This window comes from Pelophylax lessonae (genome assembly GCF_965119305.1).
Source record: "Pelophylax lessonae genome assembly, chromosome: 8".
Classification (NCBI taxonomy): domain Eukaryota; kingdom Metazoa; phylum Chordata; class Amphibia; order Anura; family Ranidae; genus Pelophylax; species Pelophylax lessonae.
This window is the reverse complement of record NC_138775.1, coordinates 299,755,728-299,774,914: the sequence shown is the minus strand read 5'-3', so window position 1 is coordinate 299,774,914 and position 19,187 is coordinate 299,755,728. Positions and strand designations below refer to the sequence as shown.

The following is a 19,187-nucleotide window of genomic DNA, read 5'->3' as shown; positions in this document are numbered from 1 at the left end:
TGGATACGGCCCTCAGAAGAACTGAGATATAAGCAGGATGGCCAAGATATGTCATTCAGAGGAAATGAGATACAGGCAAGATGGCCAAGATATGGCCCTTGGAGGAAATGAGATACATAAAGAATGGTCAGGATACAGCCATAAGAAGAAATAAGATATAAGAAGGAGTATCCAAGATATGAGGGGATTCCAAGAGGAAATGAGGGCTAGGCAGGACAGCCAAGCTACGTCCCTCAGCCCTCAGAGGAAATGAACAACCAGGCAGGATGGCCAATAAATGGCCATCAAATTAAATAAGATACAGAGAGGATGACCAAGATACAGCCCTAAGGAAGGCAAATATAAGCCGGGCAGCCAAGATATGTCCATCAAAGGAAATGAAGACCAGGCAGGACGATCAATAAATGGCTCTCAGAAGTAATGAGATATAACAGGATGGCCATGATATATACAGTATGTCCCTCAGAGGAAATAAAATACATATAGGATGGGCAATATGAGTAAATAGGATATTTCCCTTAGAGGAAATGAGATATAAGAAGGAAGGCCAAGAAATGTCATTCAGAGGAAATGGGGTACAGGCGGGTTGGCCAAACTACGAAATAAGATATAAACAGGATGGCCAAAATATGTCCCTCAGAGGAAATAAGATACATAATGGATGGCCAACATACAGCCCTGAGGGGAAATAAGATATGTCCCTAAGAAGAAATGAGGACTAGGCAGGATGGCCAAGATATGTCCCTAAGAGGAAATGGATGACCAGGCAGGATGGCCAAGATATGTCCCTCAGAGGTAGGAAGACAAAAGGCAGAGCAGCCACCATATGTTCCTCAGAGGAAATGAGGACCAAGCAGTTTGGCCAATAAATGGCCCTTGGAGGAAATAAGATACTGGCAGGATGGCAAAGATATGTCCCTTACAGGAAATGAGATACATCAAGGATGGCCATGATACAACCCTAAGAGGAAATATTATAGAAGTATGGCGGCCAAGATATGACCCTCAGAGGTATGAGGGCTAGGCAGCATGGCCAATATATGGCCCTCACGGTTAATGGGATACAGGCAGGGTGGTCAAGGTACTGTATGTCCCTCAGAGAAAGGAAGATATAAGCAGGGCAGCCAAGACATGTCCCTAAGTGAAAAGGAGGACAAGGCAGGACGGCCATCAGATGGCCCGCAGATAAAATAAGATACAGCCAGGATGGCAAAGACATGTCCCTTAGAGGAAATGAGATAAAATGAGATATAAGCAGGAAGGACAGCAAAGATTTGTCCCTCAGAGGAAATAAAACACAGGCAAGATGGCTAAGAGACACCCTCAGAGCAAATGAGATAAAAGCAGGAAGGCCAAGAAATGTCCCTCAGCAGAAATGATATACATCAAGGATGGCCATGATACAACCCTAAGAGGAAATATTATATAAGTATGGCGGCCAAGATATGATATGACCCTCAGAGGTATGAGGGCTAGGCAGCATGGCCAATATATGGCCCTCAGGGGAAATGGGATACAGGCAGGATGGCCAAGATTTGTCCCTCAGAGAAAGGAGGACCAGGCAGTCAATAAATGAGATATAAGAAGGATGGCAAAGATAAAGCTTGAAGTGGCCTCGTAGTGACAATTGAAGATTCCAGGACAATTGTGTGAATCAGACACAACGCCAATTTATAGTGTGTGTCGGTTTCACATAATTCTCCCAATTAAAGGATGAAGGGGTCCTTAGTGGTCCTGAAATGTCGTACTTTAAACTTTACCCAGAATATGAGAGACGCGAGTAATGCTCCGCCCTCTGCGCTACATTGTGTCTCTCCAGGTATATGTGATACAATTACTGAACTCAGCACATTGGATACAACGTAACATACACAGCACAGGAACACTTCTTACCTGCCAACGGAGGAGAGGAAAATGGAGATAGACCGCAAAATTTCCTTCAGACACGTCCCGAACATATATCTGAGTATAGGCTGAGGAGAATCACCAGATACCGAGAATTACCCCCGGCATACAGGACAGGAGAAGTGGTACTGTGCAGAGTCCATACATACAGAATAAGAACAGATACCGAGAATTACACCCGACATACAGGACAGGAGAAGTAGTACTGTGCAGAGTCCATACATACAGAATAAGAACAGATACCGAGAATTACACCCGACATACAGGACAGGAGAAGTGGTACTGTGCAGAGTCCATACATACAGAATAAGAACAGATACCGAGAATTACACCCGACATACAGGACAGGAGAAGTAGTACTGTGCAGAGTCCATACATACAGAATAAGAACAGATACCGAGAATTACACCCGACATACAGGACAGGAGAAGTGGTACTGTGCCGAGTCCATACATACAGAATAAGAACAGATACTGAGAATTACACCCGGCATACAGGACAGGAGAAGTGGTACTGAGCAGAGTCCATACATACAGAATAAGAACAGATACCGAGAATTACACCCAGCATACAGGACAGGAGAAGTGGTACTGAGCAGAGTCCATACATACAGAATAAGAACAGATACCGAGAATTACACCCAGCATACAGGATAGGAGAAGTGGTACTGTGCAGAGTCTGGGATACGAGAGTCTCAGCCATGTGGTGATCCGGGCCAGGAACAGGCTGCCCCCCTGGGAGAATTCCTCCTCCAATTCGGGCGCGGTCCTCCCCTGATTGGAGGAAATGAAGTTGTTGAGAATTCGGCAGCGGGTGACCTTATTGCCATCGTCCCAATCCTTGAAGAACTCCATGAGCCGGCTGATGGCCTCCTGCTCCTTCACAGAGATCATAATGGCGGCTCTGAGTGATCTGGAGGAGACACATGAACCAATGACGTCATCACATGACACACACAAACCAATGACGTCATCACATGACACACACAAACCAATGACGTCATCACATGACACACAAACCAATGACATCATCACATGACACACACAAACCAATGACGTCATCACATGACACACAAACCAATGACATCATCACATGACACACACAAACTATTGACATCATCACATGACACACACAAACCAATGACCTCATCACATGACACACAGAAACCAATGACGTCATCACATGACACACACAAACCAATGACATCATCACATGACACACAAACCAATGACATCATCACATGACACACACACAAACCAATGACATCATCACATGACACACAGAAACCAATGACGTCATCACATGACACACAGAAACCAATGACGTCATCACATGACACACACAAACCAATGACATCATCACATGACACACAAACCAATGACATCATCACATGACACATACAAACCAATGACATCATCACATGACACACAGAAACCAATGACGTCATCACATGACACACAGAAACCAATGACGTCATCACATGACACACACAAACCAATGACATCATCACATGACACACAAACCAATGACATCATCACATGACACACAAACCAATGACATCATCACATGACACACACAAACCAATGACATCATCACATGACACACAAACCAATGACATCATCACATGACACACACAAACCAATGACATCTTTACATGACACACACAAACCAATGACATCATCACATGACACAAACTAAACCATAGAATTCCCACGCACACTCCAGGACAGATCGGATCGGTGAATTGCAGGTTCATTGATGAAGATCTTTTCCCTCATTGTGTGTACAGCGCCGGCCATAACTGCTGGAGGCCGGGACAGACCCAAGGAGCCAAACATCCATAACAGGGATCTGTCCATCCGCCATCACTCCGGGTTCAGTAATGGTGGAGATTACATGAGCTTAATACATTTTACAATAATAATATAAGAGGTCAGAGGTCACCTGGAACCTGTGTGTGTTCAGGGGGGTGACAGAGGTCTTCTAGGAGGTCAGAGGTCAACTGCAATTTGGGGGTCAAAGGTGACCTGGAATCTGGGGGTCACCTGGAATCTGAGGTCATCTGTAAATTGAGAGGTTATCTGGAATCATAGGGTTAGTGGTTACCTAGTATCTGACGGTCAGAATTCACCTGGAATCTGAGAGGTTACCTGGAATCTGGGGGTCAGAGGTCACCTGGAATCTGGGGGTCACCTGGAATCTGGGGGTCAGAGGTCAGCTGGAATCTGGGGGTCACCTGGAATCTGGGGGTCAGAGGTCAGCTGCCAGTTACTGGATACATGTTGATAACATGCTCACCTCAGACTCTCTCCTCTCAACCAAATGGTTCAGATGGGTTCAGCTACCCCCGAAAAAGACTGATTTGAGGTACCACATGTCTCAGCATGCCTCCCCGTCACCCCAAAATACTCACCCGCACCCTGGGTCACTTTCTATCGCCTAAAATACGGTCAGCCAATAAGATCTCTGGTCTGGGAGCCGCCAACCAATGAAATCCCCGAACTTAAACCATCCATCCAATGAGGCGCGCCGGTGGGGGCGGGACATCATGCTTCTGAGGTGAAGCGGCGGTCACGTTGCTAGGAGACGGTATCCAGGGACTCGGAGGGCTGTGCGGATCAGGTGATCAGATCCCGGGCCGTTGATTGGTGGAGAGGCGGAGGGGAAGTCGGCGGTCGGTCCCCGGGTCAGAGTCGAGGGTGCCATGGGGGACACCGACCTGGAATACAGTTTCCTCCTCCCGGAGCCCGGCCTGGCAGGTGAGACCCCCCCGGGGTGTGTGTGTGACGTCACTTCTCCCCGGTACACCGTTAGTAGGGGAGATCAGATTACAAGGACTGTGCGGAGCTGAGACCACCGAGAGTGTCCCCGGGGGGAGATTTCACCTCACTTCCTGTCCAAGAGACATGACAGGAAGTCAGAGGAGATCCCTCCATAGTGAGGGGGAAGTTCCTGGAACTGGTGTCCCCGTGGGAGGGTCTCTACTCACTTCCTGTGCTGGTGACACGACAGGAAGTCAGAGGACATCTCTCCATAGTAAGAGGAATTCTCTGGAACTGGTGTCTCCTTGGGAGGGTCACTACTCACTTCCTGTTCTTGTGACACAACTTCCTGTTCTTGTGACACAACTTCCTGTTCTTGTGACACAACAGAAAGTCAGAGGAGATGCCTCCATAGTGAAGGGAATTCCCTGGAACTGGTGTCCCCATGGGGGGGTCACTACTCACTTCCTGTTCTGGTGACACGACAGGAAGTCGGAGGAGATTCCTCCCTAGTGAGGGGAAATCCTTGGAACTGGTGTCCCCATGGGGGGGGGGGGGGTCACTACTCACTTCCTGTTCTGGTGACACGACCGAAAGTCAAAGGAGATTCCTCCATAGTGAAGGGAAGTCTCTGGAACTGGTGTCCCCATCGGAGGGTCACTACTCACTTCCTGTTTTGGTGACAACTTCCTGTTCCGGTGACACGACAGGAAGTCAGAGGAGATCTCTCCATAGTAAGAGGAAGTCTCTGGAACTGGTGTCCCCATTGGAGAGTCACTACGCACTTCCTGTTCCGGTGACACGACAGGAAGCCAGAGGAGATCCCTCCATAGTGAAGTGAAGTCCATGGAACTGGTGTCCCCACAGGGGGGGGGGGGGTCACTACTCACTTCCTGTTCTGGTGAAAACTTCCTATTCCAGTGACATGACAGGAAGTCAGAGGAGATCCTCCATAGTGAAGGGAAGTTCCTGGATCTGCTGTCCCCATGAGAGGGTCACTACTCACTTCCTGTCCAGGAGACACAACAGGAAGTGACATTCATAGAGAGGGGAAGTCACTAGAACAGAAGATTTCCCCTCACTTCCTGCTCTGGTGACACAACAGGAAGGGAAATTGATCCCTCTACAGCACGGGGTGTCCCCATGGGAAGAATTCCCCTCACTTCCTGTGTTCTGGTGACAACTCACAGTTTAGATTTCCATCACTTCCTGTCCCAGTGACCCCGGGACAAATATCAGGGTTACAGACTGCAGTATAAATCTGACAGCGTCCCCCCCCCCCCATCCAAAACGCTGTACACAGGGAGCAGATAAAGAACTGTACGGGGGTCCCTCCCCCTCTTTGATGTCACTTCTGGTGTTGGGGGTTGCTATAGTAACGCTCCATCCCGGCTTGTATTTCCAGCTGCCAGAGTGTCCACCATTGGCTGGCTGGTATTTGTAGTGGAGGCGCCAAATGGAAACTTTGGAACCGAAAATGACAGTTTTTAAAAAAATATAAAAAATTCTTCTATATTCAACATTTTAATTATCATCAATTTTATTGATTATGAATTGTCGGCCGTTATCGGCATCTTTAGCGCAAGAAAAATGTATCCCTTGAAGCCCCGCCCCTTTCCTGACATTTGTTGCTTTACAAGATAAAAGTCTCTTTCACACGAGTGATCCGATCAGATCCGGTTCTTGTCAGTTTATTAGGCGGATCTGATTGGATGCCCCATTCAACCCTATGGAGCAGCGGATGTCAGCGGTGACACCTCCACTGACACCTCCACTGACACCTCCACTGACACCTCCACTGACACCTCCACTGACACCTCCACTGACACCTCCACTGACACCTCCACTGACACCTCCACTGACACCTCCACTGACACCTCCACTGACACCTCCACTGACACCTCCACTGACACCCACTGACACCTCCACTGACACCTCCACTGACACCCGCTGACACCTCCACTGACACCCGCTGACACCTCCACTGACACCTCCACTCCACTGACACCTCCACTGACACCTCCACTGACACCTCCACTGACACCTCCACTGACACCTCCACTGACACCTCCGCTGACACCTCCACTGACACCTCCACTGACACCTCCACTGACACCTCCACTGACACCCACTGACACCTCCACTGACACCTCCACTGACACCCGCTGACACCTCCACTGACACCCGCTGACACCTCCACTGACACCTCCGCTGACACCCACTGACACCTCCACTGACACCCGCTGACACCTCCACTGACACCCGCTGACACCTCCACTGACACCTCCACTGACACCTCCACTGACACCTCCGCTGACACCTCCGCTGACACCTCCACTGACACCTCCGCTGACACCCACTGACACCTCCACTGACACCTCCGCTGACACCCACTGACACCCAATGACACCTCCACTGACACCCGCTGACACCTCCACTGACACCTCCACTGACACCCGCTGACACCTCCACTGACACCTCCGCTGACACCCACTGACACCTCCACTGACACCCGCTGACACCTCCACTGACACCCGCTGACACCTCCACTGACACCTCCGCTGACACCTCCACTGACACCTCCACTGACACCCGCTGACACCTCCACTGACACCTCCGCTGACACCTCCGCTGACACCTCCGCTGACACCTCCACTGACACCTCCGCTGACACCTCCACTGACACCTCCACTGACACCCGCTGACACCTCCACTGACACCTCCGCTGACACCTCCGCTGACACCTCCGCTGACACCTCCACTGACACCTCCGCTGACACCCACTGACACCTCCACTGACACCCGCTGACACCTCCACTGACACCTCCACTGACACCTCCGCTGACACCTCCGCTGACACCTCCACTGACACCTCCGCTGACACCCACTGACACCTCCACTGACACCCACTGACACCTCCACTGACACCTCCACTGACACCCGCTGACACCTCCACTGACACCTCCGCTGACACCTCCACTGACACCTCCACTGACACCCGCTGACACCTCCACTGACACCTCCGCTGACACCTCCGCTGACACCTCCGCTGACACCTCCGCTGACACCCACTGACACCTCCACTGACACCTCCACTGACACCCGCTGACACCTCCACTGACACCTCCACTGACACCCGCTGACACCTCCACTGACACCTCCGCTGACACCCACTGACACCTCCACTGACACCCGCTGACACCTCCACTGACACCCGCTGACACCTCCACTGACACCTCCGCTGACACCTCCGCTGACACCTCCGCTGACACCTCCGCTGACACCTCCGCTGACACCTCCACTGACACCCGCTGACACCTCCACTGACACCTCCACTGACACCCGCTGACACCTCCACTGACACCTCCGCTGACACCCACTGACACCTCCACTGACACCCGCTGACACCTCCACTGACACCCGCTGACACCTCCGCTGACACCTCCGCTGACACCTCCGCTGACACCTCCACTGACACCTCCACTGACACCTCCCCTCCAATTTTTGCGATTCGGCGCTGTGCGACTTTAACTGACAATTGCCGTACCCAAACGAAATTTACGTCTTTTTTTCCCCACAAACAGAGCTTTCTTTTGGGGGTATTTGATCACCTGTGTGATTTTTACTTTTTGCGCTATTAACAAAAAAAGAGCAACAATTCTGAAAAAAACAACAATATTTTTCACATTTTTTATATGAAATCCCCCCCCCAAAAAAATGTAAAAATCCAAATTTTTTTATCATTTTAGGCCAATTTGTTTTCTGCTACATATGTTTGGTAAAAAAAAATCACAATAAGTGTATTTTGATGGTTTGCACAAAAGTTATCGCATTTACTAACTACGGGAAAGATTTTTGTCATTTTTGGTGTTTTTTTTTTTTTAACTAGTAATGGCGGTGATCTGCGTTTTTTTTTGCGGTACTGCGACATTGCGGCAGACAGATCGGACCCTTGACTGACATTTTTGACACTTTTGGGGGTACCAGTGACATTACTACAGTAATCAGTGCTATAAATATGCACTGTTACTGTAAAAATGACACTGGCAGGGAAGGGGTTAATTTTTATTGGAGAGGGAGGGGTTAATGTGCTTACTGACGTGTGTGGGGGGAGGGGAGCTCGGGCCAGGGGAGGAGCTACACTGAACCCTGCAATCTAACCCTGCACAAGCGGGCGGATCTCCACACTCAATTCCCCGACGATCGGGGAAGAGCGGCGGTGATCACCGCCTCTCCTCCCCTGGCCCGACTCCCGCTGTGACTGAATACAGCAGGAGCGAGCCTCCGGCGGCGTGCGCGCGCCGCCCACAAGGGGAGGAGTCCAGCGACGTAGGTCTACGTCGCTGGACGGCAAACGAGACATTTTGCCGTATTACAGTCAACGTGAGCGGTCAGCAAGTGGTTAAAAGAAAACATTTTGATCACTTTTATTTCTATTACAAGGAATGAAAACTTCCCCTGTAATAGAAATAAGCAGAACAAAAAGACCTCACATCTACACTAAAAAGCATAAAAAAATGATGAGAAAAATGGGTCCTTTAAGGCCGTTGGGAGGAAGTGATGTATGACTTCGCTCCGGTCCTCCAAGGCCATAGAGTGGAGTGGGGGGCCAGCTTGCCCTCACTCCACTTCCTGTCTAGGAGGGGAAAGTATCGGATCGCTTTCCCCTCTACTGACAGCTCCAGTAAGTGGGGAAAACGACTCATGTCATGTGAGCGCCATCTATTGGTTTTAAGTCTCTAATGCAGTTTCTTACAGTGTTCTCAGGGCTACAGGAGCGCCCTCTATTGGTTGAAAATTAATATTACAGGTCTCTGCCGTATTTCCAGTGCTACACCAGCGTCCTCCATCAGTTTCAAGATGCTATTTCAGGTCTCTGCAGTATTTCCAGTGCTACAGAGCGCCTCCACCGCTGCCCATAAAAGTGATAAAGGTGATCCTGTGGCGAATCCAATGCTGGGACCCCCCCTTACGTTAAAGGGGACCGCACGCCCTGTAAAAAAAATACCGGGGTTATGGCAGCTCTATGTTATCTGCTATCTGCTGCCATAACCCCGGTATTTAATGTCAAAGTAGCAACGTAAAACTGGCACCAAAGTGGTTAATTCTTTATTTTACTTATTATTTTTTTATTTTTACGTCTCTTTTCATTTTATTTATTTATTTATTTTTATTGCTGTAAGAAATGTGACAGTAATGGACAGTGACAGGTCCTCTTTATGGCGGGATCGGGGGGGGGGGGGGTAAAATATCGCAAATCCCTCCTCTGCACTTCAATGCATTGAAAACATCATATCGGCGTTTTTAAATATTGTGGATTTTTAAATCTGGTGCCTTTCAAGACTCCGATAACCCGGAAGTAATATTGTGATCTGATCAAAGCTGACTCCAGACGTGCCATCTGCATGCTGGGGCCTCCCTGTGCGTTGGGAGAGCCCGGGGTGAGCAGCGAGGGGGGGGGGGGTGGCAGATGGGGGGGGGGGGGGTTTCCCCTCCTGCTGCATGCTGGGGCCTCCCTGTGGGATGGGAGAGCCCGGGGTGAGCAGCGAGGGGGGGGGGTGGCAGATGGGGGGGGGGGATTTCTCCTCCTGCTGCATGCTGGGGCCTCCCTGTGGGATGGGAGAGCCCGGGGTGAGCAGCTAGGGGGGGGGGTGGCAGATGGGGGGGGGGGGGTTTCCCCTCCTGCTGCATGCTGGGGCCTCCCTGTGGGATGGGAGAGCCCGGGGTGAGCAGCGAGGGGGGGGGGGTGGCAGATGGGGGGGGGGGGGGGATTTCTCCTCCTGCTGCATGCTGGGGCCTCCCTGTGGGATGGGAGAGCCCGGGGTGAGCAGCGAGGGGGGGGGTGGCAGATGGGGGGGGATTTCCCCTCCTGCTGCATGTTAAATGCCGCCTAGAAAGCTGATTGACTGCTCTAAAGACGGCACCGGGGTGAGGCCAGCAGCTGCAGATCATCCCGCTACAACCACTGGAAGCCAATGATGTACAGCCCCTGGAAAAAGTATTCACACCCCTTGGAATTTCCCACATTTTCTCATGTTACACTCAGAAATGTAAATGTATTTTATTGGGATTTTCTGTGATAGACCGACACAAAGTGGCCATAATTGTGAAGTGGAAGGAAAATGATAAATGATACAAATAAATCTGTGAAAAGTGGGGGGGGGGGGCATTTTTACTCTAAGGTTCTCTAACAAACCTCTGAGGGCCTCACAGAACAGCTTTATTTATACTGAGATTACATTACACACAGGTGGACTCTATTTTCTAATTAGGTGATTTCTGAAGGAAATTGGTTCCATTAGATTTTAGTTAGGGGTATCAGAGTAAAGGGGGGTGAATACAAATGCAGCCACACTTTTCACAGATTTATTTGTATCATTTATCATTTTCCTTCCACTTCACAATTATGGCCACTTTGTGTCGGTCTATCACAGAAAATCCAAATAAAATACATTTATGTTTCTGGGTGTAACATGAGAAAATGTGGGAAATTTCAAGGGGTATGAATACTTTTTGAAGGCGCTGTAGAATTTAAAAGGAAAACATTTTTCTTGCGCTAAAGATGCCGATAACGGCCGACAATAAATTCACACTCATTCATATTCATGATATTAACTAAAGTCAAATATAATACAAATATTTACAGTTTTTTAAAAAATTGTCATTTTCTGTTCCAAAATCTCCATCCAGTGCTCCTCCATTACAAATAGCAGCCAGCCAATGGTGGACACTCCCCTAGAAGTGACATCACAGAGAGGGACCCCCATACAGGTCTTTGTCTGCTCCCCGGTGTTTTGGTTGGAGGGGGGAGACGCTGTCAGATTTATATTCTGTAACCCCGATACTTGTCCTGGTGTCACAGACAGGAAGTGATGGAAATCCAAACTGTAGTTGTCACCAGAACACAGGAAGTGAAGGGAATTCTTCCCATGGGGACACCTGTTCTGGTGACTTTGTCTTCCTGTGGAGGGATCAACTCCCACTTCCTGTTGTGTCACCAATACAGGAAATGAAAGGAAATCTTCTGTTCTGTCAACTTCCCCTCCCCTTTTGTGTCAATTAACCGCTTCCCGACCGCCCGCCGCCCATTTACTGCGGTAGTGCGGCCCTCCTGCGCAAACCCAAGGAGAACCTTCGTTGGTCGCGCGTCTGCAGCTAGGGTGTGAGTGCACACCGCCGGCAGCGTGCTCCCGCCCCCACTCGGCAGGGGGGACTCCGATGCAGTGGGCAAGTGGCTCAGATTGCCCCCTGACACCCGTGATTGCTCCCCGCTGAGAGAGAAGGATGGTCGGATGTTATAAACACAGCTGACCGTTCTTCTCCCTGGAATGAGATAGCAGCCAGCCAATGGTGGACACTCCCCCAGAAGTATATTAAAAAAGAATAGCGCGCAAATGCAAAAGAAATAACTACCAAATCTGAAGACAATCCATAAATAAAGTGATAGCTGAAGTGAGCGCCTGTGATCCTTCTATATAGGAACACAGGTCTCTATGGTCATTTCACAAGCCACGCCCCCGCCACAGTAAGAATCACTCCCCTAGGTACACATTTAACCCCTTGATCACCCACAGTGTTAACCCCTTCCCTGCCAGTGTCATTATTACAGTGACAGTGCATATTTATAGCACTGATTTCTGTAGTGATGTCACTGGTCCTCCAAAAGTGTCAAAAATGTCAGTTAGGGGTCCGATCTGTCCGCCGCAATGTCGCAGTCCCGCTAAAAATCACAGTGTACTAGTAAAAAAAAAAAAAAACAACAACATAAATCTTTCCCGTAGGTTGTAGATGTGATAACTTTTGCGCAAACCAATCAAAATGCGCTTATTGCGATTTTTTTTTTTTTTTTTTTTTTTTTTCCAAAAATATGTAGCAAAAAACAAATTGGCCTAAAATGTTAAAACATTTAGATTTTTTAAATTTTTTTTGAGAATTTCATATAAAAAAAATGTGAAAAAGATTATTTTTTCAAAATTGTCTTTCTTTTTTTGTTTATAGCGCAAAACATAAAAATCAAAAAATCGCAGAGGTGATCAAATACCACCAAAAGAAATCTCTATTTGTGGGAAAAAAAGGACGTCAATTTTATTTGTGTACAGCGTCGCACGACCGGACAATTGTCAGTTAAAGTAACGCAGTGCTGAATCGCAAAATATGGCCTGGTCATTAACCACTTGCCGACCGCCTAACGTCTATTTACTGCGGCACTCAGCCACTTACGTCGCTCGCCCACGAGCCTGTAGGGGGCGAGCGCACGCCGCCGCCGGCACGCTCCCGCCCCCGCCTGTTCCCTGGGGAGCCAGCGCGTGTGACCGGCGGCTCCCGCAGGAGAGGGAGAAGGACGGACGGCTGATGTAAACACAACCAACTGTCATTCTCCCTGATGTAAGCACAGAGGCTATGCGATCCTGCTATATGGTTACTTCACTAGCCACGCCCCCTAATGGTTAGAATCACACCCCTAGGGACACACTTAACCCCTTGATCAATAAAGTTAACCCCTTCCCTGCCAGTGTCATTAGTACAGTGACAGTGCATATTTTTTAGCAGTGATTACTGTAGTTATGTCACTGGTACCCCCAAAAGTGTCAAAAATGTCAGTCAGGGGTCCGATCTGTCCGCCGCAATGTCGCAGTACTGCAAAAAAAAAATCGCAGATCGCCGCCATTACTAGTAAAAAAAAAAAAAAAAAACAATAAAAAATAACATAAATCTTTCCCGTAGTTAGTAAACACAATAACTTTTGCGCAAACCAATCAAAATCCGCTTATTGCGATTTTTTTTTTTTTTTTTACCAAAAATATGTAGCAGAAAACAAATTGGCCAAAAATGTTAAAACATTTTGATTTTGACTTTTTTTTTGAGAATTTCATATAAAAAAATTTGAAAATATTGTTATTTTTTCAGAATTGTCGCTCTTTTTTTGTTTATAGCGCAAAAAATAAAAATCGCAGAGGTGATCAAATACCACCAAAAGAAATCTCTAATTGTGGGGGAGAAAAGGACATCAATTTAATTTGGGTACAGCGTCACACGACCGTGCAATTGTCCGTGCCAAATCGCAAAATAGGCCCTGGTCATTAAGGGGAAAATCTTCCGGTCCAGAAGTGGTTAAGCAGGAAGTGAGGGGAATTCCTCCCAGGGGTATGAATACTTTTGAGGCATGTATGGATGTCTTCACACTGATCCATTGCTCTTCTATTGTGGTATTAAAAAAAAAAAAAAACGCACCAAAAACCCCTCCACATTGAGAACGCATCAATAACGCACCCGTGTTATGTTTTTGATGCGGTTTTTGAGTCACATGACCTATGAAAAACACGCCATAATCGTAGTAAAATCGCGGGCATTTTCAGCGCCATTATTATCACCTTTTTCTCCTATCAGCAAAATGTGGATAACACCATTTTCAACCGACATGTTTCAGCCGCCACAATCGGTGCATCTCAAGTTTGTAGTCCTCCTGGGGCGTAGAGAGACGGTGAGCGCTGGTGATGGGATGCGGGAATCGCACGGCGTCCATGCAATATGCTGCAGGTGTCAATGTTAGATTACCACCCGGACCGCCCATCGCGTATTTCCGTCTCTACTTTGTCATTAAATACCGGGGTTGCATAGCTGCCAACTGTCCCGTTTTTGCCGGGACAGTCCCAGCAAATAGGACCCTGTCCCTGTCTGACTCTGCTACTTTGGCCTTAAGTTTGAAATTCCCTTTTCAATTTCCTGTAATTCTCTCTTTATTGAGTAGACCCCATAATCTGATGATAAGTAGGCGGAGATTAATTATGTGGAGTGGGCGGAGCTTCAGGGAAGTGGGTGTGGTAAGTAATTGATAGCTGTGCTGCAAAGTGTCCATGGAAATTTTTTTCAAATGTTGGCAACTATGGGGTTGCTGCCATAACCCCGGTATTTTTTTACACAGAAGGTGATCCGGGATCCTTTAAAAGGAGACCCAGCGGCGGATTCGCTATAGGATCACTTTTATGGGCAGCAATAGAGGTGCCCACCCCCCTCCCGCTGCTTCCAAGTGGCTCCCGAACTTTCCGGAGCCGGCGGTAGTGTCAGAAACTATCCAATCCGGTGGAGTGATGGGCAGGAAGTTGAGGGAGGGCAAGCTGGCCCACACTCAACTCTATGCCTTTGGAGGACCGGAGCATCATCTGATGTAATTTCCGCCTTAAAGTGCAATTTTTTTTTGCGATTTTGACAAATTACATCTTTTTTTTTTTTTTTTTGCTTTTTAGTGTAGTTGTGAGGTGTGAGGTCTTTTTGACCCCCAGATCTCACAATAAAGAGGACCTGTCCTGCCTATTTCTATTACAAGGGATGTTTACATTCCGTGTAATAGGAATAAAAGTGATTAAAAAAAATATTAAAAGGGACAGTGTAAAAATAAAAAGTAAAATTAAATAATACAAATAAAATGTAAAGCACACCATCCCCCTCCGAGCTCGCGCACAGAAATGAACGCATACGCAAGCCACGCCCACATATGTAAACGGTGGTCAAACCACACATGTGAGGTATCGCCGTGATGGTCAGAGTGAGAGCAATAATTCCATCCCCCGACCTCCTCTGTAACTCTAAACTGGTAACCTGTACAATTTTTTAAAGCAACGCCTATGGAGATTTTTAAGTACCAATGTTTGTCGTCATTCAACGAGTGTGCGGAAATTTGAAGCGTGACATGTTGGGTATCAATTTAGCGTAACATCATCTTTCACATTATACCAAAAAAATTGGACTAACTTTACTGTTTTTTTTTTTATTTTTAAATTTAAAAAGGTGTATTTTTTCCTGATAGATTGCATTTGTAAGACCGCCACGCATACAGTGTGACATAAAATATTGCAACAATCTTCATTTTATTCTCTGGGGTCTCTGTTAAAAAAATAAATATAAATATATATATATATATATAATGTTTAGGGGTTCTAAATAATTTTCTAGTAAAAAATACAGATTTTTACATGTAAACAACAAATGTCAGAAATAGGCGGGGTCCTTAAGTGGGTAATGACTCCCCGAAACAGATTGCAAAACAAAGTGTGATTGCCAGAATCGCACACCCATGCAATGCCTTTCAGATGTGGGGAAAAAAAAGGGTCCTGCACCATGGTTGGTGCGGATACGATGGAAATTGAGCCATACAAAATGAATGGGCTCAAATCGCACCTCACGGGCATCGCATGTGATGTGCACAGGAATGCGGTGTTTTCCACGCACCAGTATGAACCCAGTGACAACCGTCAGGCTCAATTCACACCTAGGCAATTTGAATCGTGGGCAGAAGTGCTGCGATTCTGCCTGCGATTCCAAAACAGGACGCATTTCCGATGCCATTACTTCTTAATGGCATCACAATCACGATGCAATTTTGCCGCAATTGTCGCAAAAAGGACAGACAAAATCGCAACGCGTGAAGCTTGTCGCTCAAAAAGGAGCATGAGCTTCTTTTGGGTGACAATGTGGCGTGTTGCGATTTTGCCGCGACAATCATAGCAAATTCACACCACGATTGGGGTGCCATTAGGAAGTAAAGGAATCGCAAACGGGACCCACGATTCAAATCGCCGAGGTATGAAATGGAGCCTAAGTGGCTTCAAACATGCCAAGGAACAAACAGATCTGTCAGACAAATAGAAAAAAAAAATTATTTAATTAATTAAAATCAAATAAAAATTTATTAAACAAAAAAAGAAAAAAAAAAGCCAAAAAAATGTTTAAAAAAATGGGCGGGGACTCGATGGACTCCTGTCTTTTTCTTTCACTTCTCTATTAGCACAGCTTGCTATGGGGGGCCCCGCCCCCTCCCTCTCCTAATTGGCTCACTGACTTCAATTGACAGCAGCGGGAGCCAATCAGAGGGGGGATTCCCCGAACTTCGTGGCTCTTGTGAAAATTTGCTGGATAGAGATGGGGCTCAGGTAAGTATTAGGGGGGTGAGGGGGGGGGGGCTGCACACAGAAGGCTTTTTATCTTAATGCATAGAATGTGCTCTCTGCCTTTGCAACTCCTTTAAGTCCTAGGATGATCAGCTCCATCTAGGGGCCACAATGGAGTATAGTTTTCTAAAATACCTCAATTAGGAAATATACTGCATTTTGGCCACTAGATGGAGCTGTTCATCCTAGGAATTAATCCATTACAGAAAATATGGGGATATTCTGTGTATGGACTATGAATGGATGCTTATGACATTTGTCAAACAAAGGCTTTATTAATAGAACCCTAAGTGTGGTGACCGGCTTATTTCCACACATAACACAGATCACAGCTATATGACCCATTCACACCACAATGCAGCAGTGATGTGCTGGTGGAGTACTGAGTTTTTCAGCAGAGCTCAGCGCACCGCTTGTCCCCGCATTGTAGCGCCACCATAGTGCAGAAATTGGGTCTTTTCATTCCGTTTTATCTATATTGTCCTTCCTCTGTCTCTGCAGATTCTCGGTGGGACCAGCAGAGGGAGCCGGTGGTAATTCTACTCGGCTGGGCGGGCTGCAAGGAACAGCACCTGGCTAAATACAGCTCCTTCTACCATAAGCAGGTAAGCCTTCTACCATAAGCTGGGCGAGCCAGGGTGGAGGAGGGGGTGGGGGTAGGTAGAAGAGGCAGCTGCCTTGATCCCATTTAGCAGAAAAAAGCGGGGAACCTGTACGAAAAATACACTATGGTAGGGTCCCAGATGGAGGGGGGGGGGGGGTCAATACCCTGTACTTTGGGAGTCTACAATACATGTACTTTAAAGGTACACTGACCCATTACTCCTTCATGAGCACAGCTTATGCAGATGGCGCTGTTGTGAATGGAGTGTGTATACACTGTCAGCCTGCAGATGGCGCTGTTATATATGAAGTCTGTATACACTGTCAGCCTGCAGATGGTGCTGTTGTGAATGGAGTGTGTATACGCTGTCAGCCTGCAGATGGTGCTGTTGTGAATGCAGTGTGTATACACTGTCAGCCTGCAGATGGCGCTGTTATATATGAAGTCTGTATACACTGTCAGCCTGCAGATGGCGCTGTTGTGAATGGAGTGTGTATACGCTGTCAGCCTGCAGATGGTGCTGTTGTGAATGCAGTGTGTATACACTGTCAGCCTGCAGATGGCGCTGTTATATATGAAGTCTGTATACACTGTCAGCCTGCAGATGGCGCTGTTGTGAATGGAGTGTGTATACGCTGTCAGCCTGCAGATGGTGCTGTTGTGAATGGAGTGTGTATACACTGTCAGCCTGCAGATGGTGCTGTTATATATGAAGTCTGTATACACTGTCAGCCTGCAGATGGTGCTGTTGTGAATGGAGTGTGTATACACTGTCAGCCTGCAGATGGCGCTGTTATATATGAAGTGTGTATATACTGTTAGCCTGCAGATGGCGCTATTGTGACTCCGCCTTCTCTCCTTGCAGGGCTGCATCGTCCTCAGTCACACGGCGGCATGGAGGACGATCTTCTTCGCAGAGTCGTTCGGCCTGCGCCACCTGCAGGAGGAAGCGAAGAAGCTCCTCAGTCTCCTCTATGATTATGAGGTGGAGGTGAACCCCATCTTATTTCACGTCTTCAGCAATGGCGGCTTCATGCTGTACCGCTACATCATCGAGCTGCTGCACTGCGACCCCCGGATGAGGGAGCTGCATGTGGTGGGATCCATCTTCGACAGCGCGCCGGGAAACCGCAACATCTACGGCTCAGTGCAGGCGCTCAACACAATCCTCCGCCCCCGCACTGCCTGGCCCCTCCGGTACCTCCTCCTGGCGGCCTTCGCCATCATGATCTTCATCCTCCGCATCGTCCTGTACCCAATGACGCGCTTCGTGCACGAGAATCACTACGACGCCATGAAGAGAGACCCCTCCCTCTGGCCGCAGCTCTACCTCTACTCCCGCGCCGACCGCATCATCGCCTTCCGAGACGTGGAGAACGTGGTGAGCGCGCGCCGCCAGCGCCATCTGCCCACCGAGAGCGTGGACTTCCAGAAGTCCGAACACGTCAGCCATTACCGCCGATACCCGGAGAAATATTCCAGAGCCTGCGTCCACTTCCTGACAGACTGCGTCAACCGGGCGACCAAGTCCGCCTTCATGAGTGAGCTCCCCTCCTTCTAAGAAAGGGCTCCCCTCATTGGCTGGAGGAAGATCCTGCAGAGGCGTGTCACTTCTTGTCTCCGTACCCAACAGGCGGGTCCTCTGTTCTATGCACAGGGCCGGTTCTCTTTCTCAGCTCACCCCGGTTCCTTAGTTTGATTCCGCTCCATGTTTTTTAGTTTATTTCTATGCCAAAGAACTCCGCCCCTCCCTCCCCTTCCTCCTCCCCCATTATGGGATGTGAGAAATATTACATAACTTTGTCGACCAATAACTGGAATAGCACATAAAAGTCCCAGTGATGTCATCTGCTGCTCTTTGGTGGGAGGGGCCAGCAGACTCCTATAGATATCACAGCACCTTGCCTCACATGTTATTTAAAAGAACACATCCCCGACATCCCTTTAGACAGGCATGCGTCCCCTCTACTG

The 19,187-nt window shown here is 48.2% G+C and overlaps 2 protein-coding genes across 2 annotated transcripts in view; one reads left to right on the top strand and one right to left on the bottom strand.

Moving 5' to 3' along the window:
• ARMH1 (armadillo like helical domain containing 1) overlaps window positions 1-2,814 on the bottom strand; it is a gene marked incomplete at its 3' end in the record, with an annotated part of 40,208 nt that extends 37,394 nt beyond the window's left edge. Inside the window, exons 1-2 of the mRNA XM_082266383.1 lie at window positions 2,593-2,814; window positions 1,894-1,962 (exon numbers count right to left, since the gene is read on the bottom strand). Coding sequence (XP_082122509.1) covers window positions 1,894-1,962; window positions 2,593-2,798 — 275 coding nt within the window. The 5' untranslated portion in view covers window positions 2,799-2,814. The remainder of the gene's footprint in view (window positions 1-1,893; window positions 1,963-2,592) is intronic.
• Window positions 2,815-4,496: 1,682 nt separating this feature from the next.
• Window positions 4,497-18,963, top strand: TMEM53 (transmembrane protein 53). The gene is made up of 3 exons (XM_082266064.1): window positions 4,497-4,664; window positions 17,114-17,217; window positions 18,082-18,963. Exons 1-3 carry the CDS (start codon window positions 4,610-4,612, stop codon window positions 18,775-18,777), a joined length of 855 nt encoding a protein of 284 aa, XP_082122190.1. The 5' UTR covers window positions 4,497-4,609; the 3' UTR covers window positions 18,778-18,963.
• Window positions 18,964-19,187: the final 224 nt, after the last annotated feature.